Source organism: Oryzias latipes, chromosome 9 (assembly GCF_053564925.1).
Source record: "Oryzias latipes strain Hd-rR chromosome 9, Olatipes_Hd-rR_3.1".
Lineage (NCBI taxonomy): Eukaryota > Metazoa > Chordata > Actinopteri > Beloniformes > Adrianichthyidae > Oryzias > Oryzias latipes.
The window spans coordinates 33,657,120-33,684,024 of NC_136245.1; the positions used below are offsets into that span (position 1 = coordinate 33,657,120).

The following is a 26,905-nucleotide window of genomic DNA, read 5'->3' on the forward strand; positions in this document are numbered from 1 at the left end:
TTATTGTTTAGAATTAACGACAGTTGGACTGTGACCCCGACTGATTATGACCATTATTTATTTTTATTAAAAGCAACAAAAAAATAAAAACTGTTCCACTTTTCTAGTTTTTACAACCAGATTTCACATTTTGGACGCATAAAAGTGAATCCATTCCTACAAATATTTTCTAAATAAAATCAGATGAACAAAACCATTAAAGATTAAAACAAAATAAAAGAAAGAACACCTAACCCCTTTTTTCCTCAGACCTCAGCATGTTGAATGTGTCAAAAACATTTGGAAAAGTTTTGGCCTCGTCCTTCCAGTCGCTTCCCTTTCAGACTTCAATAGCGGCTCATATTTAGGTTACTTTCTGCTTCCTTTACATGATTAATACAAAAAAGAATGAGATGCATCAGGAACTAATTATCAAATCGCCATTTCCCGCTTCACAAGTGCCTGCAGGACTTCTTCTGGCAGGAGCGGTTGCCATGGTTCCTCTGCAGGCCGAGCCTTGCTGCTTCTACAGCAAACCTGCTAATTGGGATCAGATGGTCGGCTGAGCGGGACCTGGACTGGGAGTAACCTGGAAGCATTTATTTTATGGAGAACATGTTTAGTTAAGCTGTGCTCCCAATCCGAAAGAGCCCGGGTCCTGCTGCAGTGATGAATACGATTGGTGAAAGCGCTGAAGGCTGGTTCCTGACTCCTTCCTTCCAGCGGTTCAGGTTACAGATTAGCAGACTTCCCTTTCAGTCCTGAAGCACGCCAAGCTGAGCGACAGAGCGGGCCTCCCGGGTCACGCAGGACTGGGTTTCTGACAGCGGTGGGTCCTTAGAGCATCATTTGTTAAACCTGTTAGGAGCAGCAGGTGATTGAGAAGAAGGACAGACCCCCGTGGAGAACGGCGAGCTGACTGTGCTCAGAGCAGCAGGACGAATGTTTTCCCAAAGACAACGGATCGAATGACCATCTGTATAGAAAACGCGCATCAGCAGGTACATGTGATTTGAACGTTTAGCCGTGGATGCAGTTCAAATCCATGCGGTCAAGGCTGCAATCTGCAACTTGACTGAACGTAAATATGTGGGAACACAAGCCTTTATTTCAACTGGACACGACTGGAAACGTGAATTCACGTGATTGTTTACACGGTTTCTCAGGACTGCGCGGCATTCCTCCATTCCGTTGGGTCACACACCGTCCCAAAGCCGCTCCTCTGCTTGGGACCCGGTTTTCCGGGGAGATCCGGTTCTCCTGAGTCCAGCAGCTCGCTCACCCAGACTGACTCCTTTGGAGCGCCACACCGTCTACGCTTGACCTAAACCAGAGCAGCAGTGACCCACAATGGGAATAAACTTTTTACATGATGCACTACAATCGGATCAACAATCAGCATAATCTCCATCGGAAAAATTTTTTTGATCTTTTTATTCCGATCATGCGTTCATTACGATTACTTTTGTCCACTATCTGAAGTGATATCTGCACTAAAAAATTCCTCTGATACGTTAAACTTTACTCTAAACTTCTACATTTCAAGGAGAAGTAGCCTAAAAGCAGGAATTGAACATTAGTCTTTCTGGCCGTGTCACACAGCTGCTACGTTCTTTTTGCGCATTTTCCACGTAAGGAATTTTGGTCTTTTCTGATACATGCGTGATTCACAGTGGAGCAAAAAAGTATTCAGTCAGCCACCAATTGTGCAAGTTCTCCCTCTTAAAAAGATGAGAGAGGCCTGACATTTTCATCAAAGGTCAAAGGAAGAAAAAGTATGAAAGTATAATAAAATGCGTGAAATCATGCTACATTTCCCATTGAATAATTACACTAATACCACATGAATTAAGAGATTCTTTTGCTAATATGTTTTTTAAAGCTTTAAATGTATTTTTCTGTGTTTCAGGTGCATTTCTGACCAAACACATTTCTGTACAGACTCTTACTCTTTACTTACTGTTTGACCAAGATTCTGACAAATACAGAAATGAAAAGATGCTGAAGTTTTTTGCCACTTGTCGCCACCAGAGGGAGCCATAGTGTCCAAGAGATCAACATTTTAAGTGATTTAAGCAACAACAACAAATAACACAAAGGAAAAAGACACTAACAAAGGCACATAGACATATCAGAACTACAAAATACTAATGAATAAACAGATTACAAAAAAGACTAAATGATGGTCAATTCTTGACCTTTTTATTGCTCCTAATCACAAATGAACATACTAGCGTATAAATAAATACATGTGACCCATTGAATATATTAAATTATAACAATTATAAATCACAATATTTGGGGTAAAAGTCACCACTTAAAGACCCTTTCTTTCCTTAAACATATTAAATTAACAAATTGATATTTTATTCTTTTAAGCTTTGTTTATGAAAAGGTTTTCACAGAGTTTCAGCAGATATTTCAGCAGGTTTGAAGCTCCATTAACATAAAAAAGCTACTTTAATTCAAATTTGACTCTTTCTTGCAGTTTCTGTGGTTTATAAAAATGTTTTTTTTACACTTGGAGATTTGAGGTTTGAGGCATTTTGAATAAAAAAAACATTCTGTTCAAAATTAACTGTAAATAGGTTTAGATTTGAGTGGAAATAGAAAATAATGTCAGAAATCTTTGAGCTGAAACTGGACGTTTCCCCCCTGAGCTGGTGTCTTTGTGGGCAAACTTCCTGTCTGTAGCACTTCTGGGCCGGTGTTTGGTTCTGCTCGGACTTTCACGCTTTTTGCTGCAAATGTTTTGCAGGAGTGAAAGCTGGAGTCATTTCTCAGCTGTCAGGCGGCTGGCACTGCTCCGTGTAGAAAAACAGAACCCTCTCATTGTGCCGTGCACGTTCTGCACACACACCCCGGCTTAAGTGTTAACAGTTTCAGGCCGTGGCGCACATCCTTCTGCTGTGTGGGGGGGAGCCCACTTGCCAGCCTATTTCCAACCACGTGCGTCCTTCTTGTCCTGCAGGTTGGAGGTCCCTGCCCCAGCCGCCCTCCGCTTCCTGTCCCACCTTTCCCCCTGATGGGAGCGTGCCAGAACCTGTCGCTTACACTCAACTGAACACCCGTGTGGATCACCACAGCTGCAGGATATTGCAGGCGGCATCCAGCTAAACATGCCATGAGTCCCGCACATGTGATCTTCACGTGGAGCCTATTTAATGTGACAGTTTAAATGCTCTACTCTCCGAGGTGGGGCAGGGCTGTTGGTGGGCTGACCAGAACCCCAACCAGAGAGGGGTTTTGATGATCGAGCTGCTCGTCCGCCCCACGATCACCGCAGGTCACTGCAGGTGGGTGCAAGTGGTCGGAAGGAAGCGATTTTCCTTCTGGAGCTGGTTAGCTGGTCTTTGACTCCGACCTGGTCCTCAAACAGAGTTGGATCTGCGTCAGGAGGATCGGGTTTGTTCTGCTGCACTAGTGTGAAAACACAAAGTCCCACTCACCGGACTGGAGTCTGCAGTAGTTTATACACAAATATACGACACACTTTTCAGTCAGATGTAAAGACGTGTTTGAGACAAAAAAAATCTGAAACATCCTGTTGAGTCATTTGTTCTCTTTAAAGTATTTTTTAACTTTACATACTGTTTTAAGTAGTTTTTTTTTTTAAACTTTACAAAGTAGAGTTAAGGTTTCAATGTTTTACTTTACACCATTTTTCTTTTATTTTACATATAACACTTTTTTGATATTTTTATTAAGTTTACATATCATTTTTAAGTTTTATTAGATATTACATCGTATTTTAGTTTTTTTTTACTTCATATTATATTTTATAGTTATTTTTACCTTAAAAACTTGAGTAAGGTTTTTGTTTCACTTTCACTCACATATTTGTTTTTTTTTTTTAACTTTACATATTTTAAAGTTAGTTTTACCTCACAAACTTTACACACCATTTGTAAGGTTATGTTTTTACCTTGTATATTGGATTGTTATTTTTAATTTTAATAATAATAATAATACAATTTAATTGTATAGCGCTTTAAAAGGCACACAAAGACACTTTACACCACGTGAGTAAAAACAGTCAATATTAACTACAGCTAATTCAAAAAAATGACAGATTAAAGATTAAAATTAATTTTAAAAAGATGAGTGCATAATGTTTTATTTTTTTTATTTTAGATAATTTGTTTTCTTTTCCTTTTAACTTTACATAGTATTTGATGTTTTTTTTTTACTTTAAATAGTATTTTTGGGTTTTTTTTTACTTTACAGTGTATTCTTAAGAGTACTTTCCATACAATCTTAAGTTTTTATACTTAAAGTACTATAGTACTAAGATTTCTGTCTTTTACAAAGTATTTTAACATTTGTTTTTTACATTGTATTTTTTAGGGTTTCTTTACTTACAGAGTATTTCAAAGTTCTTTTTTGTGAACAGGGAGCGTCTTGTTTTAAGAAAAATACTTACTCGATTTAAGAAGCCTGAAGATTTATAGAATCTTAAGACAAATTGATCTTGAAATGTGGGATTCCAGTCTCTGAAATGATTATGGTCTAGAAATAAGTAGGACTGTTGTAGCTGTTAAAGTAGGATACCTTTGGGGGCAAAAAGTGTTTAACGATAAGTTTTTTGGGGGTTGGGTTCTAGCAATATATCAAATTCATCGGGCTAAACACAGATTTTCAGACATATTATCTTATTTACCAGAGTAATTTACCTAAATCTAAGAATTTATGTTTTCAAGACTTGTTTTAAAAGAGCTGACACCACAACTTTGTGATGTCAACTTACTAAGACAAATTCTGCTAATTCTCTCTCTTTTATTCGGTGATAACCAGGAAAAAAACCGTGTATTTTACATTTTTTAATTGTTTTGGAGAACAATATTTTTTCCAGTGTGGCGACACTTCTCATTGCCACGTCTCCTTCTCTTTTCTGATTTTATGAAACAAACTTTTTTATGATCTTGTCAACAACGACCTTCTAAACTTTCCTCCTGGAGAATCATTTGTCCAACTTCCTGCTTTGTATTCGTTAAGGATGTTCTACTTATTTATTCAGTTTTACAGCATTTTACTTGTATGTTGTGAAGCATTTTGTGATTTTCTTTTATTCTTGTAAAGAAAGTGCGACACATATTCTGTCAATAAATACCTTTTGAGCGAACGTTTTCATGTCTGTGGTGTTGCAGCTGCAGCGTCTCCAGTGGAGCCAACAGCATCGGCACAGCCGGCTGTTGGAGGGAAACGTTAGGGATCCACATTCCTGCAGACCCAAGCGGCGTTCACTAAAAGCTGGCTTTGAGCCTCTGCAAAGCTGAAAGAAAATAGTTCCCACGTCAAACTCCAGGAGGACGGAGGTGGAGATGGCTGGAGTTTAGCTGCACCCGCTCAAACTACAAGTTTCTGTTCTTATCAGGTTCATCTTTTGGGATTATTCAATTGTGGGAACTATAGTGAAACTTAAAACAGCACTCGTCATGTTTAAAGCCAGAAATAACTCACTTTCAGTAAACATACAGCAAATGTTCAAGGACAGAGACGGGAGTTACAATTTAAGAAATCAGTTGAACTTCAAAACAGCATTCCTATAGTAAATAAAAAGAAAATGTGCTCATCCATTTGTGGTGTGGATTTATGTAACGGATTGGATGAAGGTTTAAAACAGACCAAAAGCTTAGATGGATTCAAAAACACACACAAGATGTCACTGATGGAACTGTACAAGGCCAGAAAAACCAAAATGTCACCTCTGCATGGGTGCTAGGGTGCAGAGTGACTGTGTGGCATTGAAATATGCAGATGATCTGGTGTTGTAAAAAAAAGGACACTGTCTTGTTTCATCTGTCTATTTTAAAGTCTTGTGTTTATTTTCATTTGTGTTTGAAATAAAGAAAATCGAATTGAAATGAATCGGATCTCAATTCCTGGGTTTATTTGTGAGTTTAGACGTGATTCTTCTGGATCTTTGCAGACAAACAAAACAACAGAATCTCCATTCAAACCCCAGACATGAAACTTTACAAAACCACACCCAACGAGGCGGATTATCTAATCTAATGTTTAATCTTCAATCCCTCAATTTGAATTTCTCTTAAAGTCTAGATCCTTCAGGCATTCGGTTCTGATGAAGCCTCTGTTTCACATCTGAGAATACACAAAGAGGATTTTCATGTGAACATTTCCTCTGGCGCTGAAAGAAACAACCGTTCTGCAGCTTCACCTGGAGAGACGGCGTCAGACTCTCCCTCCTCCACCCATCAGAGGAGCCGATCTGCTAATTCTGCCTGTGAAGAATGAGGCAAAACCGTAATCCACTTGATGAATCTGGAGCAGAATGCGGCAATCAGCTGAAAGCAATTTGCATGTCTCTGCTGCAGCCAGCGGCTCTCAGTTTTCTCTCCTGTCATCCATCATGGACCACACGCCCAGGCCAAGATACACAATGCTCCCAAATTACTGTCATATGGAGCGCAGGCCCTAAAAAAATGATAATTTTCCTTGTCTCTACTTCAAATAAACTTGTATTTGTTAGGAGGTTTTCTTCTCTCCCCGCAGTGCAACTTTTCAGCGAGTGGAATTGTGTAATGTGCAATTTTGTGTGCTGCTGAAAGCTCATCTAGTTGGGTTTGATCTCAGAATGTCTTCAGATGGCAAAAATGTCTTTCTCGCCGGCTGGAGCTTAGGGTCCAACTCCTGAAAGGTTTACATCTCCTAAACAGGACTGAACGCTGATCATCGGCCGCAAAAAAAGCCTTAACTGCAGCAAAAAGGGTGTTTTTATGTGTGGAAAATCTCACATTGAGCTTCTTCGCTTTTCACCCAAACTGCAGCAGCTGAAGCTCCACGGAAACCACAGCCGGCTTTTCGGGCTGCCTCCACCCAGTCAGCACGCCGAGGAGACCATCGCTCATCCCCGGTCTGTAACCTTTAGCCGGGTAATACAGAGTGACGGCACTGCGGCTGCAGAGGAATGAGAGAAAACCCAGCAGTCGGACAAAACTGTTTGGCTTTCACAAACTAGAAAATGTTGTTTGTTTTCCTTCGAGTAATGCAGCCAAAACAGACGAAAACGACACAGAAAAGAAGGCAAAGTGGGATTTACGCAATCCTGCACTCTGATTTCCTCTGTTTAGCTTTTCAATTGGGCTGAAATCATAAAGCAAGAAGCAGAACATGACAGCGATGCGCGTCAGCGTGCTCCGCAGACGTGCATGGGCTTCAGGTTGCTTCCCATCTGGATCCATCAGACCACAGTTGATCCTAATGTGGCCACAAGCGCTCACACGTTTCAAGTTCTCATCCAGAACTAAAAAAGTCCAGCCTTGTGGCTTTCCAGCTTTTTTTTCTGTTTATTTTAGCTTCATGAAAAAGACCAAAGCTACAGAAAACTTCTGCAGATTTTTTGCTTCTCGAGTTTGAAATTTGGATTTGACACAATAATACCCAAGAAAACAAATTTGGATCAAATGGTTGATGGATCAACAATAGGTGGACAAACAACCAGCAGGCTGATGTTTCACAAAGATGTTGCTTTCCATTAACGCGTCACGCCGCCACTACGTCCATTTTTTGCAATTTCCACAATGAAATTTCCTTCTTTTATGCGTGATAAACGTCATTCATAAGTGTTTCTAACGTTCGTCATTGGTTGATGTGTCCGTCGAGGGTCTTCACATGAATTCGGTCTTGAGCTGTTCAAAATCTTTGGTCGGTTCAGAATTACGCAGTTTACACGTATTTTACACCGTCTATACCGAATAATTACGTCGTAAATCTTGTGCAATTGTTTGGGATTTTTCCGAGATACACACGTACATTTGTGGCTAAATTTGTTCCACGTATGTCTGACGGACTTTTCACGCATCTACCATCGATGTATTACTTCTATATTGCGTATTCGGCGCACATATCACATTCAAATTCCATAATTGACGCACGCATCGCTAATGAATTGCGTATAAACAACACAATAATCTACGTGCAACGTTAATTTACGTGTTCTTTGCGTGGTTTATTCGTACTCCTTCTGTGGTTTTAACGTGGTTCATTCGCGATCCAGCTGTGAAAACTTCGTGAAGACCTCGACTTTTCTCAGTTTTTTCACGTAGATTCACGTATGACCAGTTTTATAATCCTTATAAATATGCGCAAAATGTACGTGGTGGCTGTGTGACACGGTCTTCACAACAGAAACAAAAAGATTGCGAAAAGCTGAACTAAACGATATGACATATGACAAGGACTTATTAGGAATGTGGGCGTGGTTAACAAAAACCTCCGTTGCCATGGAGATCCAAAAATGTACTTTTGCCGATTTTTCTAAAAATGACATCGACCTGTTTGTCCCCCCCAGGCGACCAAAAAATAAAACTGTTGCTATGGAGATGAAATCAAAAGAAAAGTGGATTTCGTTTATTACTAATCAATTTTCTCATTTAACACAGTTTGGAAGTTGAGCAGAAGTCGATTTTGACGGCCAGTTGAGGTTCCTTTGTTCCGAGCATCGATCCGCTTTTAGGGCTGGACCTCTATATGCAGATTTTGAACACTGTTAGACCTCTAATAGAGTGACATAATAGAGTTTTATGTCCAGTAAACATCTACCATATAGATGAATAATCAGTTACGCATCTTGTGCTCGGGGGGCCCCCCTCGCAATCTGCTTCAATTAATCGGATTTGAATGATTAAAGAAGAAAAAAAAACCTGAAACAGAGGAACGCCGTGGAAAGACGATACAGAGATCAGAGAAAAGGACAGTGTCCGTCTGTTTTATCAAACCTCTAATCCCACCAGTCAACAATGCTGCCAGTTTACTGAACGGAGTTCTGGGAAAATTAGAAACCAAGAGATCTGCTGTGATGGAGCGTTTCTGAGAAGGACAAACATCTCAGACATAGAAACTTTGGAAAATCCTGGATTGATATGATTTAGACCTTTTGGATATCTTCTCTTTAACGGACACGACTAAATGTACTACATATTATGGAATACTGTCATATATTAACTACACCGTACTTTATTTAATTGTAATTTATTAGTTGGCAGAAATATCAGATGAACTCTTCAGGAGTAAATTGAAGGGTTTTTATTGAAGAAACAATTTTTCACAAAGAATCAGTTCCAGATGTACTTTCGAAGTTTGGAAAGTCATCAAAAAGATCTAAATACAAATGTTCCATCATTGATCTCTACCCTCAGGTTTCTATTTCTACATGGATGAAATCTAAAAGCTCGTGTGTCTAAAGCCTCGGTCCCCACCGCCCTTAAGGCCCGTACACACCGGGACGAATATTCGCCAGGCGTTATTCGCCAGCGTTTTTTGTGTTCAAACCCAGGCGATTTTCGCTGACGGTGAGCCGAGCGAACATGCAATTTCATTCCCTGACATTAGATGGCGCTTAATGTAAAACAGAAATACTCCTGTACACAAGGTGGCGCTGCACAACTTTACGATTCTTAAAGTCGCTTTTCACTCAGAAGAAGAGAGCAAGTATTTACGCGCTTGTCAGAATAATACAAAGAAAACATGAATATTTCAAGCATCAGTAGCTCCAACTGGTACTTGGTAAGGGGATATTTTAGAATGTCCGTCATTATTTCTTCGCGGCAGTGTAGACGCTACTTGGCGTCTATCTTCTTCGCTGGTATGTGTGCTCAGCAAGGCAGTTTTGTGTTTGAGCGCCCCAAAGTTGTGTTTTACTGTAACTTCAGAAGCTCCAGACACGTGAGCAAAAGCGCCATTCTCATTGGTCGAGTAGATTTCGACGCGACGCGTCGAAAAAAAAAAACGAACCCGAGGCGGGTTTTTTTTTTGACGCTTTGGCGCTTGGCGTTTTTTCGCGTCGGTGTGCACACTCTCATTGGTGCCCTTTGTTTAGTCACGAGGCGTTAAACGTCGGCGAAAATCGCCGGCGAAATTCGTCCCGGTGTGAACAGGCCTTTATGGGTCGATGGGTGGAAGGGTCAAAGCTGTACGGGGACACAGGTGACCCGGACCAAATATCAAGGTGGTACGCTTACCACACGCACGACAATGGTACGTTCCATTTTCATGGCGTTCCTCTATGCGGCCGCTGAGCCTCAAGGGAACTGCAAGACACACCTGCGCTCCCCTTAAGATGCAGCCGCTCCTCTCTAGGACCCTCCATGGACCCGGACCACCTAAAAACCCAGCAGTACCTGGAGGTGTAAAACCCAAAATGAGCTTCGTGGAACAGAAACTTCAAAGTTGAACTAATAAATAAACTTTGTTAGGGAGAAACGAAAGCAGGTCAAAGCAGTGAAGATCTGAAGAACCAGACTCTAAGGATCACTAACACAAACCCACACAGCTGGGGATTGTGATTGACAACCCAAACTGACACAAGCTAAAACAGAACCACAGAAAAGTCTCCAAAAGTCCAAACTATAGAGCACAATTCTCTGATTTTTTCCCCCTGAAAATATGCATAAAGAAAAGAGAAATGATTCCCCTTTCCGCAGGAAGGACATCTGAATTTCAGGTGAAAGTCTTTTTTTTAGCTCATTAGTTGAACGTCCGTAACAAATTAAGCCTCAAACGTGGTTTCCTCTCCCAAATCTCATGTTTAGAGAGAGAAGAATCTCCAGCCGGGTGGGGTCTGAGCAGCTCTGAGGTGGACTAAATGGGATCCCTAATGGACCCTTCCACACTCCTGCAGCCGGTAATTAGAGTTAATACTCAAAGCTGCCAAAAGCCATTACTGTGAGAGACGGAGACGATGAATGCTTTTTACTCGATCAATGACAATGACAGCTTTATTGATTTGGCTGTAACCTTTACTTTTAGCCATTTTACTCTATTGAAGTTTACTGTAAAAGAAAAAAATTCCTTAAATGTTTAGATCTGGAAACTTTTTATGACAGCGAAAATTTGAAAAAGTTCCTGTAAAAAAGCAGATTTTTGGTAACAAATGTATTTTAAAAATTGTTGAATTGCTTTTGGAAAAGTTTTCATTATTCATTTTTATCGCAAATATTTATAACATGTTTATTGATTTTAAAATCTGTTTTTGATTAAATAAATAAATAAATACTATTATAGTTTTGTAAAATAGTGATAACAATACAAGTTATTATTAGGACTTTAACTGTATCACGATCTGAAAGAAGAATAAAACATGAAAGTTTCAATAAATTAGACGACTTCTTTCTTCAGATGTGAGCCTTTTCTCAAGGATTTGCAATAATCATAATTTCTTTTCTTATTCCTCGTGAAGCTCTTTGTGTTGTCAGAACTCAGCATTTGGTGAAGCTAAACTTTGTCTGCTTGGAATTTATTTGAAAAAATCTACTTTCTGCATTTCTTTTAAATGCAAATGTTGAGATGTATTTCAGTTGAATTTATTTTATTTGGTTCCCACAAAACAATCACAAAAATAATGCAATATCAGAGGAAAAGAAAGAAGAAAACTGATTATTTCTGCCTTTTTTACTTTATTAATTAATTGATTCGTATTTGTTTCAGTGTCCCTATTTTTCATGCATTTTGTGAAGCATTATTTCACACATTGTTCCTATGGATTAAAGTTTAAAATGCAAAAATGATTTTGCTCATTTATATTAAAAAGTTGTTTGAGAAAAATAGAAAAAGCTGCGCAAAATGTGGACAAACTTCATGCTTTTTGATTTATTTTCTGCTCATTGTCATAAAGAGGAAAAGTGCAAACTGGATAAAAAGTGACTCATCAATTCCTTTTAACAATTAAAAACACATTTTGAAATCAATCATTTTAATGCTATTGTTGTGTTTTCGTGTCTATTTTAACCAGAGGAGCCAAAAATGAAACGTTTGCTGCTTGATTCTGACCTCAAACCCACTAAGACTGAAGAAAAGCAGTTTGTTTCCACCCAAAAAGGATGAATTCATCTTCAGCTGCAGGTTTTGTTGTGCATTTTGTGATCATGGATGTAAAAGTTGAAGACAAGCAGGAACGAATCAGAGCATCCATCATCTCGATGGGATCAGTCTAAAGAAGTCAAGATCTGTCACTTCATGCTCTGCGTGATCAGATTGTGGCTTCGGAGAGGCGGCCTCAGGCAGACTGCGGTGAACTCACGCCCTCAGTCTACATGGGGGGGGGGGGGGGGGGGGGGGGGGGGGTTTGAACCCGGGGCTGCAGGTCCACCAGCATCACATCCTGCCTCACAGAGAGCAAAGTCAGAGTCGAGGCGCGGAGACGCCACAGCCAAATGGGAGCGAGACGCAGGAGCTGCTGCAGTGACGCGCCGCGCTGCCCGTGGATTATTTTCCTCCGGAACCATAGAAAAGTGGAGCAGAGCCGTTCGGAGCCTCGCAGCCCCCCGGAATGATCTTGCTCCGTCTCTATGATGCTCAGGATTATAAACCGCGCCGGTCGGTGCTTGCTCTGCTTTGGGAGGATTTTTCCCGGATCAAGCTCGCTTTGACGTCCACGCGGGCCATCTCACCCATTTAAACGGCCTCCAATATTTATGCCGCAACCGGTAATTAACATAATGCTGCATTCCTGGTGATTTCGAGGCGCGAAGGACAACACGGAGTCCAAGATTACCCCCCAAACGCAGATTTCTGGCAGTCCCTGAATGCAGCTGTAATCACGCGCGGCAGCTTCAAGTGCTTAAATGGGTCCATCACGAGAAAGAGACAATCAAGCTCCTTTATGTCTGAAGATCAGCCGCAGTTTCTGCGCATTGTCTGTTATGAATAGACCGATCTCCAGTGGAAGCTCTTCACTTTATAAAGATTTTTCGATTTTCGATTTTGTGGCTATTGAAATTGGGGCGCGCCGCCTGTTTTTGCCCTCTTAGCTTGGTAGTTGTTGTTGCCCCCTTTTTGATTGGCAGTTGAAATTGACACTCGGGTTGCCTCTTATCAGGCGAAGCGTCTCAATCCTCCACTAATTGCAGATTTCGCGCCATCCTTTCCTTTTACTGGCGTTTGATTGCGCCACAGCCTCCCATTGCGCGCAAGAAGGATCGATCACATGTAGTCCCCCCCCCCCCCCCCCTTCTGTTAATTGCATCAAAATTTTCTTTTGTTGCTAGGGTTTAAATGCAAGAGAAACCGTAATTCGTTGTTTTGGACCGGATATAGTGCGGGTTGGGTTAGAGATGCGTAATGCGCAGAGCAAGCTCCGTTTCTTCTCCAAATAGGCGGCATTCAAGAAGGAAAAATGGTGAGTCAGACATCTGGACGGGTTGCGTTTGCGGGCTTTGTATTGCTTTGTATTTCTGGTGCTTTTCCTGAACTTTACGCACGATGGAATGGCGCTGTTAGTTGATCATGAGGAGGAGAGTCGCCTGCTCCAGTGGGGATGTTTATGATCAGCGATCCTACGAAACTTATTTTCAGGAGAAAAAAAGAAGTTTAGATCAAACCACAACTGCGCGCAAAAATGTGGGATATTTGTTTTAATTCTTTGCGCAAAATGTTTAATGAGAACAAAAATGCTCCCTTAACCAAAATATTAGTGATTTATTTAAGAGTGGATTTGCTGCAAATGTGTTTCTTTACGCAGTCTAAGTCGGAGATAAAGAAGGAGTCCGGAGAATCCAGCCCGTCAGAGGCCGCCTGCCTCTGCTCCCCAGCGGCCAAAAACCAGTGCGCCAACTGCGGCATTGAGATCCACGACCGGTACCTGCTCAAGGTGAGGAATCACACCTGCCACCGCTCGAGGAAGTGAACCCCGCTCACCTGTCAGATGTCAAACAGGAATCCGATGCAACCGGTCTTCATTGAACCCCGTTTTCATGTCACAATAAAAGCCCCAGGCCTGAATTTCCGGTCGTTAACGGCGCCCTTTGCGTTCCGGTTCGCAGGTGAATAACCTGAACTGGCATTTGGGTTGTCTGGAGTGCTCCGTGTGCAGAGCGTCTCTGCACCAACACAGCAGCTGCTACGTCAAAAACAAGGAGATCTACTGCAAACTGGATTACTTCAGGTAAGAGCCACGTGACGCACGCACGCGGCACATTTGCTAACGTTAATTTGTCGACATTAAATTAAAATATTCTGACAGGAAATTGTGTCAATAAATGATCCAATACTGTCCCGTTTAGATTTCCAATTACAGAAATATTTTTAAAAGCTTTAGATTCTAAAAAATAAAATATTTGTTAGCAACTAAACGAATTGGTGAAAATTATTAACCGTGTTTAGATATTTGCTTTTAATTATTTGAGGCCTAAATTTAGAAAAAATCCGAGAGACTCGATCAAGGATTCTGCTGAAAACATGTCAGATAAATATTTTTTTTTCGGTGAGGAAACACAAGGCTGGAGTTCACTGATTTGGCCCTTTGACAAAACAAAAGTGAAATAAAGTAAAGTACGATTTCTTCTGCATTCTGTCGCTTATTCATAGTAAATCTGAAAATATGAAAAATGTTTCATTTCTTGTTTAAGTTTAAAAACAATAGAATTTGTAGTAAACATTAAAAAATGACATAAATAATAAAATAATTAAAACTATTTCCTATAAAAGACTTAAATTAAAAGAATTAGGGAAAAACATTTATGCAACATAAAAAGTTCTGCTTTGTTGCCAAGCGTAAAAATGTTTCAGTCTTAATTTTTTTATTTCAATAAAATAAACTGAATATATTGAATTTCTGACAGTTTTTCTAAAATGTGTTAAATGATCACCGCAGACTTTATTGATCCTGTTTCGATCTTCAGCAGATTTAGCATCTTTATCAGCAGCAGCAACATTTTTTTATAAATAACAATTTTTAGAAGTGGATTTTTTAAATCTAAACACGTGACTTGCAGCCTCAGACCTCACGCTGTGCGCAGCGGGCAGACCCTAAGTGCGCATGTCCTCCCCCTCCCCACAGTAGGTTCGGCACCAAGTGCGCGCAGTGCGGCCGCCAGGTGTACGCCAGCGACTGGGTGCGGCGCGCGCGCGGCAGCGTGTACCACCTGGCCTGCTTCGCCTGCTTCTCGTGCAAACGGCAGCTGTCCACCGGGGAGGAGTTCGGCCTGGTGGAGGGCAGGGTGCTGTGCCGCAGCCACTACGACATCATGCTGGACAACCTGCGCAGGGCGGCCGAGAGCGGTAACGATAATCCCAATAATCCACCGGATTGAGGATTACAAACCTTCATTTAGGAAAATTCACATCTTAAATACAGTTATGTTTATTATTTCAAAGCACCAGATCCGTGTCCACTTCATTCAAATTTATATTTTCCACACAATCCTGTGAAAAATCTGTAAAAAGTGATCTTTAAAAATTCAGAATGAATCGTCCTGATGATCTGGAAATTTCGGATTAGTGTTCCCTAAACAGAAATCAGAGAAACTCATTCAAACGATCTCATATTTTGGTGTTTTCAGAACTGTAATAGTATTGTCATATCCAGAAATGTTGTTGATTTATCAGCAAATCATTTAAAACATTTGAAAGGAAAAAAAGTTCCTCCAAATGTTTGAGTTAAATCTCTCGTGGCCGAATAAAAGATTGTTCCAGATTCAGAAATTATTATGAAAGCAGAAGAAAAAGAGTTTAACTAAACCAGAGTTATGACTGAACTTTAATAATCAAAGAAGAACCAAAAGCTCAACTAAAAATGATTCAAAGAGTCTTTTTTAATGCTTAAATGTGTAAATTAGGAGCACAGTCTCCAGATATGTCTCTCTTCCTCAAAGAGGAGCAAATGAATTTTCCTTAACTGGAGCACATCTTATTATAAATCCAGATGTTTTGGTTTTTTTGTTTTTTTTGGGAGGGGGGTATTTTAGAAAGTTTGTGTCTTATTTGTTCTGCAATTCGCAAAAACAAAAGAAATGTTTTGGTTATCTGAAATCAGATGCTTCTAGATTCCTATTTGCTATCTTTTTTAATATTATTAATGTGTTTTTCCCGTTGCAGCAAACAAAAAGCTCAAAACTGCTTCAATCCTTAAATACATTTTAAACTACATGAATTGAGACAGAATTGACTTTTAAGAAATAAAGAGACTCATTCATTTCAGAACGAGGAAAGACAGTTTGTTTTGTAGAAAAACCTCTGTTTCCTTGGCTCCGTTTTGCTCTGGAGTGATGAAACTTTTCCCAGCGGTGGTTTTGGTGGAGCTCATTGTGAATGTTTTTTATGGTTTCCTCTCCAGGCACGGGGCTGACTCTAGAGGGGGCGCTGCCCTCCGATCAGGACTGCCAGCCCAAACCAGCCAAGAGGGCGCGGACGTCGTTCACCTCTGAGCAGCTGCAGGTAAAGCATCCTCTCTGCAGCGAGCTGAGGCGCAGCGGCGCAGCTTTGCTCATCCGTGGCTCTGTCTTCTTGCAGGTGATGCAGACGCAGTTCGCCCAGGACAACAACCCCGATGCGCAGACGCTGCAGAAACTGGCAGAGATGACGGGTCTGAGCAGACGAGTCATACAGGTCGGTGATGACCAGTGTCACATTAACACTAGAAGATGGTTTGTAAAAGAAAAGGCTAAAGAAACTATAAAACGCCAATACTTTGATTGATTGATCTTTGAACAGAAAAGTTCACTTATTCAAATAGATCCCAAGCTTCTTTCATGCAATCTATCAAATTATAGCTCTTCCTGCCTTCTGCCGTCAGATTTTCAGGAAAATTTGGGAGTTTGTGTCTCAAAAGAGGCAAAGTTTTGGGAATATTTAAGAATTTTATTTAAGGTTTGTACTTTAAAACCGTTGGAGATGAAACTAGAAGTAGGTATTTAGTAAAAAAAAAAGAAAAGAGTAGCAGATTGACTGTGTTTTACACATTAACACCCTTTAGTGTGATGGGATCAAACCCCCCGCAGCCCGTGCCAAAATAAACGGGGCGACCGCAGTGACAGCCTGAAACCTCGCCTGCATAATGTCAGACGCTCCTCCCTGCAGCTGCACGCTCACGCTCTGAAATCCTCTGAAGGTCTGGTTTCAGAACTGCCGGGCTCGGCACAAAAAGCAGCCGCCGCAGAGCAGCTTCTCCCAGAGCGCCCCCCTGTCCAGGATGCCCCCGTCTCTGCCAGAAGACATCCACTATTCGCCATTCAGCAGCCCGGACAGGCCACACCTCCTGACGCTGCACAGTTACCTGGACAGTGAGTCTGGAGCTTTGGGTTTGAGCTCTTTTATTTGGTTTCTTGCATTGTTTTCTACTTAAAAAACAAAATCTTGCTCATCTTGCAGCTCCACAGTCCCTTTTCATCTGCTTCTGCATCCAGCTGATAGTTAAAAATGCCCTCCAGGTGCTGCAGCTTTGAGATGTTCTACCTTCTTTTGAAATTTGGCCAAAATGATTAAATTTTTCAGCCAAATAAGGCTCAGCTGCTTTTGTTTTTCACAATATAATAACAATAATAATAACCATTTGGATATTTTACAACTCCTTCATTTTTTCCCAAATAACACAGGAAAGCAAGATTCAGTTTATGAACATTTCAGTTTCAATGTAAAACTTCCAAGAAATGTAAAAAATGTGTCTAAAATAGATCAGATTAGATCAATAACTAAATAATGGTCTCACATTCACAGCTCATACTTCATATGTTAGTGGCTGGGTAGCTCAGTTGTTAAGGTGAGAGGCTACCACGCAGGAAACCAGGGTTCAATTCCCAGAGTGGGATAAACAATGGTTCATCACCAATCAATTACTGAATCAATGGCAAGCAATTAATCCCACTGCCTCCCAATCACCTCCCCAGGGGATGGGATTATTTTTTTTATGTTCTTTGATGGGACAGCTGTTTGATCGGATGGAAGCAGATTTATAGACGGGCGACAGTGTTGTGTTCTCCTCTTTAGTGCAGCAGAACGAGGTTTTTGCTGCTCTTTTCCTCCTCTATCGACGAGTCTCTTCTCCATCAGTCAAGCCTCTGAGCCGCATGCAGGTTGTGGCTTTTTGCCTTGAGGGTCTGAAAAAAACTAAAATCATGTTGCCTCAAGGCAGAATGCACTTTGAAAATACTAGTATTCATTCAAATTGGTGTAAAGTACAGAGATCTTTGTGTTTCACGACTAAATTACTGTATTAAAAGATTTTAAACATTTGTGTTTTAGGTCTGAAATGAACAAAATAGTTCATATTTATCAGAATAACAGACAAAATAATGCAAAAATGGCATGTTATTGTTTTAACGTGGAAGTATTTTTTTTTTAAAAGAGTGAAACAATTTCCAGTTGATTTTCTTCTATAAAATAAATCTGAACATTGAAATAAATCATTTTTTAAAGGCCCTTCTCTGATGAAAATTTGGTTTTTAGTGTTTTTAACATCTAGTTGCATTTTCCTGACCATGGAGCACATGTATAAAGAAAATGAAAATTGCATTTCTGAATATTTCTTTATTCAAATTGCTGTGAATCAGGTGCAGATAAAGAAAATACTGCTTTAAAAAGATTGTTTTTGTGACATCGAAAATACGCTGGGCGGGGCCACAAGCTTCCAGCTCCGCCCCTTTCTGATCCTCCACCTGCAGACACACAGATCCATGAACGTCTTTGTTTTCCTGGTCTGAGCTGGAATCTGGTTAAAACCTGTACAGATGGATTGCTCTTATTTTGCTCGCCGTTTGTGTTTCTTCTGCATCAGCAGGTATCTGTCAGAATTCTGTTGTGATGTTTGGTTTCATCACATCAAAAGTTCTGACCTCATTTCCTCGATTGGGACTGAACTGAGATTTCAACCAGTTTTCTTGCGATGCTCTTCCAGTGACGCTCATCATGCTCTCTGTGTTCTGTCCTTGCCGGTACAGCTCATCCTTTCTCCGTCCTGGCCGCCCCGGGTCACCTGACGCACCCGTCCATCTCCTTACCACAGCTCCCCATCAGCCGCTGACCTGCTGCCTCTGAGGAAGTTCTGTTGGCGTCCCGTCGGCGTCCGGCTCCGTGCTGCAGGATCTCTGCTGTTCCATCTGTGGCGACGGCCTCAAGCTGAGACGGGAATTGATTTAAATATTTTTTATGTAAAGAGGAAGAGTTCCCTTATTCCCTTTTCCCACCATCAGGTCAGGACTTTTCATTTCGTGCACCGTGAGCTTTCTAAAAGCAAAAATGAGTCAGTGTGACAGAAAACCTCAGCCTTTTTTGTCTGTTTGTCATGAGCACATCTGCAGCTTTGTCGTCCTTGTCCCGTCTTCAGAGGCGTATTTATTCAGAGCAAACCTTTTTTTAAAAGCACTTTTAAATGTGTCTCCACGTGAACAAGTTAGTGACTGTATTTCTAACAGAAAAAAAACTGCTATGATTTAATAAAATGTATGGGATCTGTTCTGAAATGGATTTAAAATGAAGATTCATGTGTGTGTGTGTGTGTGCGTGCATCTGAGATTATGACGATGCAGTCAAAGGGAAACTGGGAAAGAAACTGATGAGACTGCAGCTCAAAGTGAAGCCAGAATCCTGGAGATGCACTGCAGCAAGAGGTCACAGCAAAACACCGAAACCAGAAGAAAAAGACTTAAAGCAATAAAATGATCAGTCTGTGAAGCGAGGCATGAAACCTGAGACTAAAATCTCAAAATCTAGAAACAAGGAGTTCTACACAAGCATTCAAAAAGGAAAAATATGCTAACTGCTAAATAGAATTACTTCAAAATGAATAAACAGCCCAATAAGAAGTATTTTTATAGCAAATTGTAGTTTGTTATGATTACAGTGACAAAAAGTAGAGTAAAAAGTAGGTGTCGGCCCATCTTAATAAATCCTCATAAAATAAAAAACTACAACTTATTCTTAGAACATCAATCTACAGTTTTGTTTCCAAAATAAGCACCAGCAGAAACCTAAACTGAACCGGTCAAATTCAAGGTTTTATGAGTCTTAAATCCAGTTTTTCTATCGTCAAGAGTTGGGAGTTTTAGGAATTTGGCTCATTTTGATAGTCTTTTCCTCATTTCTAGATCTCAGCTCAGGGGTGGGCAAACTATGGCCCATGGGCCACATGGAGCCCGTCGAACTATTCAGTCTGGCCCTGAAAGCTGGAATAAATTATATTGAAAATCCCTAATAACGTTTTATTTGCTGATGTGTCGCCACTCATAAAATAAATTGACCTTTAGGTGCAGTGTAATGTCATGTGGTGTTGGAAGATGTGTTGTTTTTTTTAAGGTTCACGTGCGTTTTCCGAGTCGGACGGTCATCTTTCTGGTCATTCAAACCTGCTAAAAATCTCTCTCGAATGTCTAAAAACAAGGAGAAATCTTTGCAAGGATCCAAGAGTTTGCACTCAGACCAATACTCCTCCTCCAGCCTGCTCATCATCATCATCATCCTCATCTTTAGCTTCTGTAACCCTCTGGGAGGACAGTAGGATTAATCTGCTGTGACTTCACAGACAGATAAAGCCAATCGATCAGGCAGATTGCTGAGCTTTTTTAGGGTATTTACAGACCAACTGTAGCACTTAAGCTGCTGTGGAACAAATGAGATATGATGAGTTCAAAGACTCTGACTCTTTAGGTGAATCAATACCATCATTAGAACAAAAAACACATTTTTATGGTGCAGTGACCAGAAAGTGTAGCTCAACTGCAGAACTATTTACTGTTGGCTTCTTTTCTCAGTGCATTTCCAGTGGTGCTTTGGCAGAGAACACATCACTGTTTCACACACAGAGAAAGAGCACCTCAGGAAGGAAAACACAGAAGTTTGTCTCCATGTTTTGGTGGAAAGAAGACCTCGCTGGAGTGTGACGTCTCCACGATGGACAAAAGACAGACACTCCGATGAAAACGTGCCGGGAATAAAGCAAGTGAATGAGCTATTAAAGGGCTTCAAATAACAATATAATAAAGAAAAAAGCAGGTTTGTTTGAATCCTCCACTAATTCAGACATTTTGTTTTTTGGTATTTTACAGACTTTAATATTGCAGGATGTATCAGGACTGAATGTATCCGCATTTTCTCATTTATCCTTTTTTAAAACATTAAAAGGTTTGGATCAAAAATGCGATGAAAAGAAGATAAGAAAAACTAAACTAAACCTTTTAAATATTTAGATAGTGTCAGAAAATAAGATCAGAGGGAGGAAAAAGGCTTAAAATAAATGAGAGGAAAAAAAGTATTTAAACTAGTTATTTATTTATTAGCAATTCTTAAACATTGAGCCAAAAGGTTCATGAAGAAGTTCTGACCATTGGCTGTAAAAACAAAATGTAGAAACATTTTTACAGTCTGGTGCGTCAAACCTGGATGATGACGCGTCAGCATCCAGCTTCAACGCATACGCGTCCAGGTATGGATGCTGACACGTCGAACACGTCGAACCTGGACGCTGACACCTCGAAACTCGACGCGTTGAAGCCGGATGTTGACACGTCCAGGTTCGACGCCTCAAACCTGGACGTGTCAGCATCCAGCTTACACCTCGAAAGTAGACGCGTCAAAGCTGGATGATGACGCGTCCAGGTTTGACATGTCAGCATCCATACCTGGATGCGTATGCGTTCAAGCTGGATGCTGACGCGTCATCATCCAGGTTTGACACGTCGAACCTGGACGCTGACACCTCGAAAGTAGACGCGTCAAAGCTGGATGATGACACGTCCAGGTTTGACATGTCATCATCCATACCTGAACGCGTATGCGTTGAAGCTGGATGCTGACACCTGGATGCTGACGCGTCAAAGCTCGACTAATGCATTAAACTTGGGTGTAAATTGTCAAGTCTGTTAACGCAAAGTTATTGGATTTATTATTTTTAAATAAAAATCTACATGAATGTAATTTTAGTGCATAAAATCACATTGGATGCAAATAAAGATAATGGGAAGTTGTGACTGTTGCCTTTAGTTTGACAATCAAACCTGTAATTTTGTGAAAATAAACCATCTCATTTTTGGATAAAGCAGCATGTCTCATTGCAGTTCTGGCCTCACACATTGCGTGATTATAAAAAAATTAAAATAAAAAAAATCAGACAAAAATGAGGAACAACCAAACTCACAACCTTTGTTTTTATTTCTTTGTATTTGACGGACGAGCCATGAGGAGGGCGTCGAGTCTTTAACTTATACCTTCGCCGCCTTTGGATCCTTGAGCATCAGTTGATTGAATCCCGTCAGGGAAGCTGCGGCGGCTCCTCAGAACAAAAAGCCGCCTTCCTGCCGAGCGCAGATGATAATCAGGCTGGCGCGGTTGGGGCCACCTGCCAGCACTACACTGCACAAAAACAAACTTTCTGCCTCCATCTCACTCCAGCCCGAAGGCACGTCTCCCTCCCTGCGTCCCCCCCCCCCCACCCAGAGCCTTTGAGCCACCCCGATTTGTCATCCTGCCATGCGTCTGCCTCTGTGATTGGCAGCTTCAAGTGGTTGCAGATGAAAATGGGCCCCCCATGCTAATGAATAGGCCTCTGATTGCAGAGCCGCTCGCTCGCAGAATTACAGCGTCGGCAGCCTAATGAGCAGATACACTGCAGTGCCCCTCGTCTCCAAGTATTCACGTTCCCATCCTTCATGCTGATGAGCTCTCCGCTGCACAACAGTCAACAAAACCTCTGTGGCAGATTTCAACACCAGCCATCTTCATCAGTCTCCTCCTCCTCCTCCCACCCAAGTTTGCTTCAAAGGCTGTACAAAGCTGACAGGGCCTTCACTTTTTTTTCCTGTCAGGACATAATCTGACTGAGATGATCAGCAAAAGTGTCTGAATATCAGAGGAGAGAGTTTAAAAAAATAAAAGGACTTCAAATTAAACACATTTGAGCATTTTAAAATAAAAGTGATGGATGTGATGAAATCTGCTCCGTTTCTTGAGCTTTATTGAAAAAGTAGGACCAAAAAAAAAAAAAAAAAAAAATCACAACATAAAAACATTGGATCAATAACTGACATGATTGGAAAAGTTTCATTTTTAATCCCATTTTTTATAGAAGGAACACAGTCTGCAGATGCAGCAGGAAGGCATCCATCTTCAGAACGGGAGGAATCCTTTGTGACCATTGGGGTTCACCCTGAGCAGGTCGCCAGTCTGTTGCAGGAGCGCAGGCTCACACCTAAAGGACAACTGGGACTCACCAACAGCAGGTTTCTGCACTGTGGGAGGAAACCTGAATGCGTTTGAATGTGGCGTTTGTGGTTGAAGCAGCTCCTCCCTCTTTCTGGAGGTCTCTTGAATCCTTATGATGATCCGCTGAAGGTCGTCTATTTAGCTTTTTGCCACATTTTTGTTCTTCGAGTCTTTCCGTTGATCTGCTCGGACAGCGCTCTGTGAACTTTACCCAGACTACGGAGGGGAATCAGGGATTAATTACATCAGGGGAATCTGTGCAGGCGCCAAATGTCACACTGTGCAGGTCAACAGACATTCAGAGAATTTTCCTTCAAAAAGAAGCTGCTCTTCAGAAAAAAAAGAAAAGAAAATAAAAAGTTCATCAAGCTCCATCCAACACCTGATTTGAGACACGAGCTTCAATCTCTAAAGTTGTCTCCAAAAATGAGACAACACTTCACACAGTTCCTTTGGGCCAAGACTTCCCAGACTTTGTGGCTTTTTGTGTTTGCTTCTCAGCGTGGAAGTTGCGCAGGCCTCCATTTAACTCTGACTAAAATAAATGCGGTGCTGAACTGCGTTCAGTGTCAGGTTTCCAAACAAATCTAAATTTATTCACTTTGATTCTCTTTGCTATAAGACCAGCGTGGTGCAGACCACAGAAAAATAAGCACAGCCTCTCATGTGTGAAGCACCACTCTTACAGTAGCAGAGCAGACGACAACAATTCTCCTCACACACTAAAGAAAAGTCAACATTGGAAGATTTTGGAAATTTGATGCCCGTTTTTGAAAAATAAAAAAAATCAAAGCTTTATTCATTGGAAACTTTAAATCCGAAAGACTTTTTTTTTTAAAAAAAAGACATGCTGAAGAAAAGCATGCGATCTCTGAAATGAACTTTTTCTTTGCCATCTAAAAAAAAAAAAACAAAAAAAAAAAAAAAGAAGAAGCAGATTACACCAAACTGCAGCCTCTGTGTTCCCAAATGTTCCTCCAAACTCATTAAAATTAAATAAATCAACTTTAATTTCAGGGATGAACCGAACACATGCAGGTTTGCAATGAGGGGATGTTGTGCAACACCAAACATCTTACAAGAACAAACTTACTTTAAATGAAACGATCCGCTTTGTAGAGGAAGAAGACTCAGGAAGGACTCAAACATATCCAGTGTGTGCAGAGGCTTGAGTGAGACCTGGACACACTCCAACCCTAAATGAGATCATTGCAGGCAGCTGTGACCATCTTCAGGTGAGGCCAGGGGGCGGGGCATCCAAACCTGCACACAAGCAAAAGGCAAACCACAACATTTTGTTCATGTGGACTTTTTACATTATAATGTAAAAAAACAAAACACACACACACAATAGCTTTGCAAATACAGATCTGAAGCCTTAGTCACATGCACCTGTACAGGTACAGGTGGGTTTTTGGGTTGCCCGGTCAGTGAAGAGCCGCAGTAGAGTCCCACTCAGTTCGCAGGGGTCTTTTATTTATGATTATGTCGTATTCAGCCAAAATAAAAAACACCTGACAGGACACAGTTTCTGCAGAGTGGCAGAATTTCACCTTGGAGTTGTGGGCGGGACTGTTGGCATAGCGCAATTTCCCATCATGCTGATCCATCACAATTTGAATAAAGAAAAACTTAAAAACAGAGTTTTAAACTCAATTTTCTCTCTCAATGTCCTCCATCATGAGAAAAAGACTGTTTTCATTGGAGTGGGTGTTCATGGGGGCAGAAGTTCCCTGAGTCACCTTAAAGGATGTCAAACAAATGGAACGTACCATTGTCGTGTGTGTGGTAAGTGTGACGGTGAAAGCTCCGCCCACTTATGACGTACGGGTGATGCTGTCGTACGGCGTCCTTACGCCACACTGTTTTTTTTTTTTGTTTTTTTTAACTTGTCCTGTCCAACAGCTAGGCAGACAGATGAGAGCTGAGGGCCTCTTGGGTTGGACATATTTTACTTTAACAAGAGGGGTTATTAATCTTCAGACAAACCAAAGGTATGTCTGAATAAACCCCTTTTGTAATTGAGGCCAAACTTTATTAATTTCAAACATGTCTGAAAATCTTTGGTGTTGGACCGGACGGAAAAGGAAAGAGGGGAAGAAGAGAGAGGGACGTTAGAGAGAGGGGGGGTAGGGGGTGATAATAGGAGGGGAAGGGGGATAAGACCATGAAGCAGCATAAAGCAGCAAGTTTACTGGTTGTTAATCATTATGGTAAGGTTCAAATGTAAAAAAAAACAAAAAAAAAGGGCGGAGCCTGTCCACACACACACTCAAATGTTATAAACACACCTGTTAGTTGCAAAAATGTCCACCTGTCGACATGTACACAAAACAGATAGTGTTCACACGCATACTTATGCCTTAAAACCAACTAGTGTGAAATATTTCAGTCATTCAGTCTGTTGAGCTAACACCTGTGCTCAGGTGAGTGTTTATGTTCTTCTAAAATGGATGGTGGAACGTGAAAAGAAGGAGGGAGAGTGCCCAGCCATCCCCACCCCAAGACCCCCACCGCACCAGCAGCGGCAGCCGGAATCCCCCCAACGCCACACGGGAACCGGCAGGGAACAACCGCCGCCCGGGCGACCAAGCCCGCCACCCAGGCCAGGGCCAGCAGGGCCGCCGCAAGGCCCCCAGAGCCAGAGAGCAGGGAGGCACGGAGGGAAAGAGGGCGCCGCCCCAGCCCAACCAGGAGAGCAGCCCCCCCGCCGCGCCGGGAGAACCCAACGCAGGGCCCTACCGGAGAAGGACGCCCACAGCCCCAGACGAGCACCCCACCACCACCCAGGAGTTCCGGGCATCCCCCCGCCCCAACCCCAGGTACGAGCCAGGACCCCCCAAGGGAGACCCACTCCGCACTCCAGGCAGCCATCCGCCCGGCCCACGGTTGGTCCAGGGAGGAGCGAGGCAGGGGCCCGCCGCCCCCGCCCAGAAGGGGGGAACCCCGGGGAAAAAAGAGGGCCCACAAGGGGTGTTGTAAATATGGCCCGACCAGGCTCGGCCACAGTTGGAAATTTGGCGGGGCCCAGCACTCAGGAGCAAGGACCAGAACCCACCCCCCAGGGACACGAACACCCCCGGCTCAGATGTAATGTGAACCCCCCCACCGCGCGGAGAGAGCACCGCCGGGCCCAGGAAGCCGGCACCCCGGGGACACAGCCGCCGTTGCAAAGGGGCCCGTACCCCCCACCAGGGAAGAGGCAGGGGACAGATGGTCCTAGGTCCCACCTTCCTTGCAAAATGTGTGTGCGTGTATGTGTGTTTGAGAGAGTGTGTGTGTGCATGTGTGTGTGTTTATGTTGGGATGTATATATTGAGGGGGGAGGGGTGTGTGTACTAAGGGGGGTGCGGTTAAAATTGGCGGGTAGGGCACTAAGGGGACGTCTCCTGATTACTCACAGTGACCTCCCCTCACCCTCCCCACCACTACGCCACACTGTTAAAGAGGTGTGAGTACTGGCTCCTTTTAGTGCTGCGTGCACGTTGTGTGCACATGATGCATAAGTGCTCGTAGGATGTCCACACAGACTGGTTGTTTAATTTCCTTATTTTTAGATAAAACTAAACAAAATCTGTATTATTATTGTAAAGGTTTTAAATCTTTTTCATTCGATCTTTCTTCTATATTAATTTAGCGTAAAAAATCACATTAGTGTGCAGATTTTTGATTAAAAAGGCTGAAAATATACTTTGATTTTTGTTTTGTTTGGGTCCAAAACCATCATTTTTTTTTTTTTTTTACGTTTGTGTTATTCTCAGACTGTCAACTTTGCTCTAGCTTTCCGTCTTAAAGACAAGAATCTCAGCCCAAACCATGATACAACCACCACAAAGTTTCACATTTAATTGTTTTTTTTTTACATAAATCATGTTGTTACCTCAGACTCAAAGATGTGTTTCATACCAAGTTTTTCTTCTGCTAAACCTTTTTTTATAAACAGATTGAAAAGATCCCTCCACAGAGCTCCATTTCGTTTTTTTGTTCTTTCAACAACAAACTG

The 26,905-nt window shown here is 41.7% G+C and overlaps 1 protein-coding gene and 1 long non-coding RNA gene across 7 annotated transcripts; one reads left to right on the forward strand and one right to left on the reverse strand.

The window, feature by feature from the left end:
* Positions 1–12,104: 12,104 nt before the first annotated feature.
* On the forward strand, positions 12,105–19,180 carry lhx6b (LIM homeobox 6b). Of its 6 annotated transcripts, none has more exons than XM_011478774.4 (8): positions 12,105–13,114; positions 13,457–13,585; positions 13,758–13,879; positions 14,774–14,994; positions 16,049–16,149; positions 16,225–16,320; positions 16,823–16,994; positions 18,648–19,180. In XM_011478774.4, exons 1-8 carry the CDS (start codon positions 13,112–13,114, stop codon positions 18,728–18,730), a joined length of 927 nt encoding a protein of 308 aa, XP_011477076.1. In that variant the 5' UTR covers positions 12,105–13,111; the 3' UTR covers positions 18,731–19,180. The 6 variants fall into 6 exon arrangements, 5 of the variants coding, with proteins under 5 accessions (XP_011477076.1, XP_023813962.1, XP_078808490.1 ...); XM_023958194.2 differs by having other exon boundaries at positions 14,777–14,994; XM_078952364.1 differs by having other exon boundaries at positions 12,222–12,422.
* Positions 19,181–22,726: 3,546 nt separating this feature from the next.
* On the reverse strand, positions 22,727–24,136 carry LOC105354671 (uncharacterized). The gene is made up of 2 exons (XR_909241.4): positions 23,996–24,136; positions 22,727–23,118 (listed from the first exon to the last, which is right to left on the reverse strand). It is a non-coding gene; the product is annotated as an uncharacterized LOC105354671 (long non-coding RNA).
* Positions 24,137–26,905: the final 2,769 nt, after the last annotated feature.

Excerpts from the sequence above, each read along its gene's own strand:
- lhx6b (XM_078952362.1), top strand. The coding sequence starts at position 13,222 with ATGAGGAGGAGAGTCGCCTGCTCCAGTGGGGATGTTTATGATCAGCGA. Across the intron at positions 14,995-16,048 it reads GCGCAGGGCGGCCGAGAGCG|GCACGGGGCTGACTCTAGAG; the intron begins GTAACGATAATC and ends TTTCCTCTCCAG. Across the intron at positions 16,995-18,647 it reads GCTGCACAGTTACCTGGACA|CTCATCCTTTCTCCGTCCTG; the intron begins GTGAGTCTGGAG and ends TTGCCGGTACAG.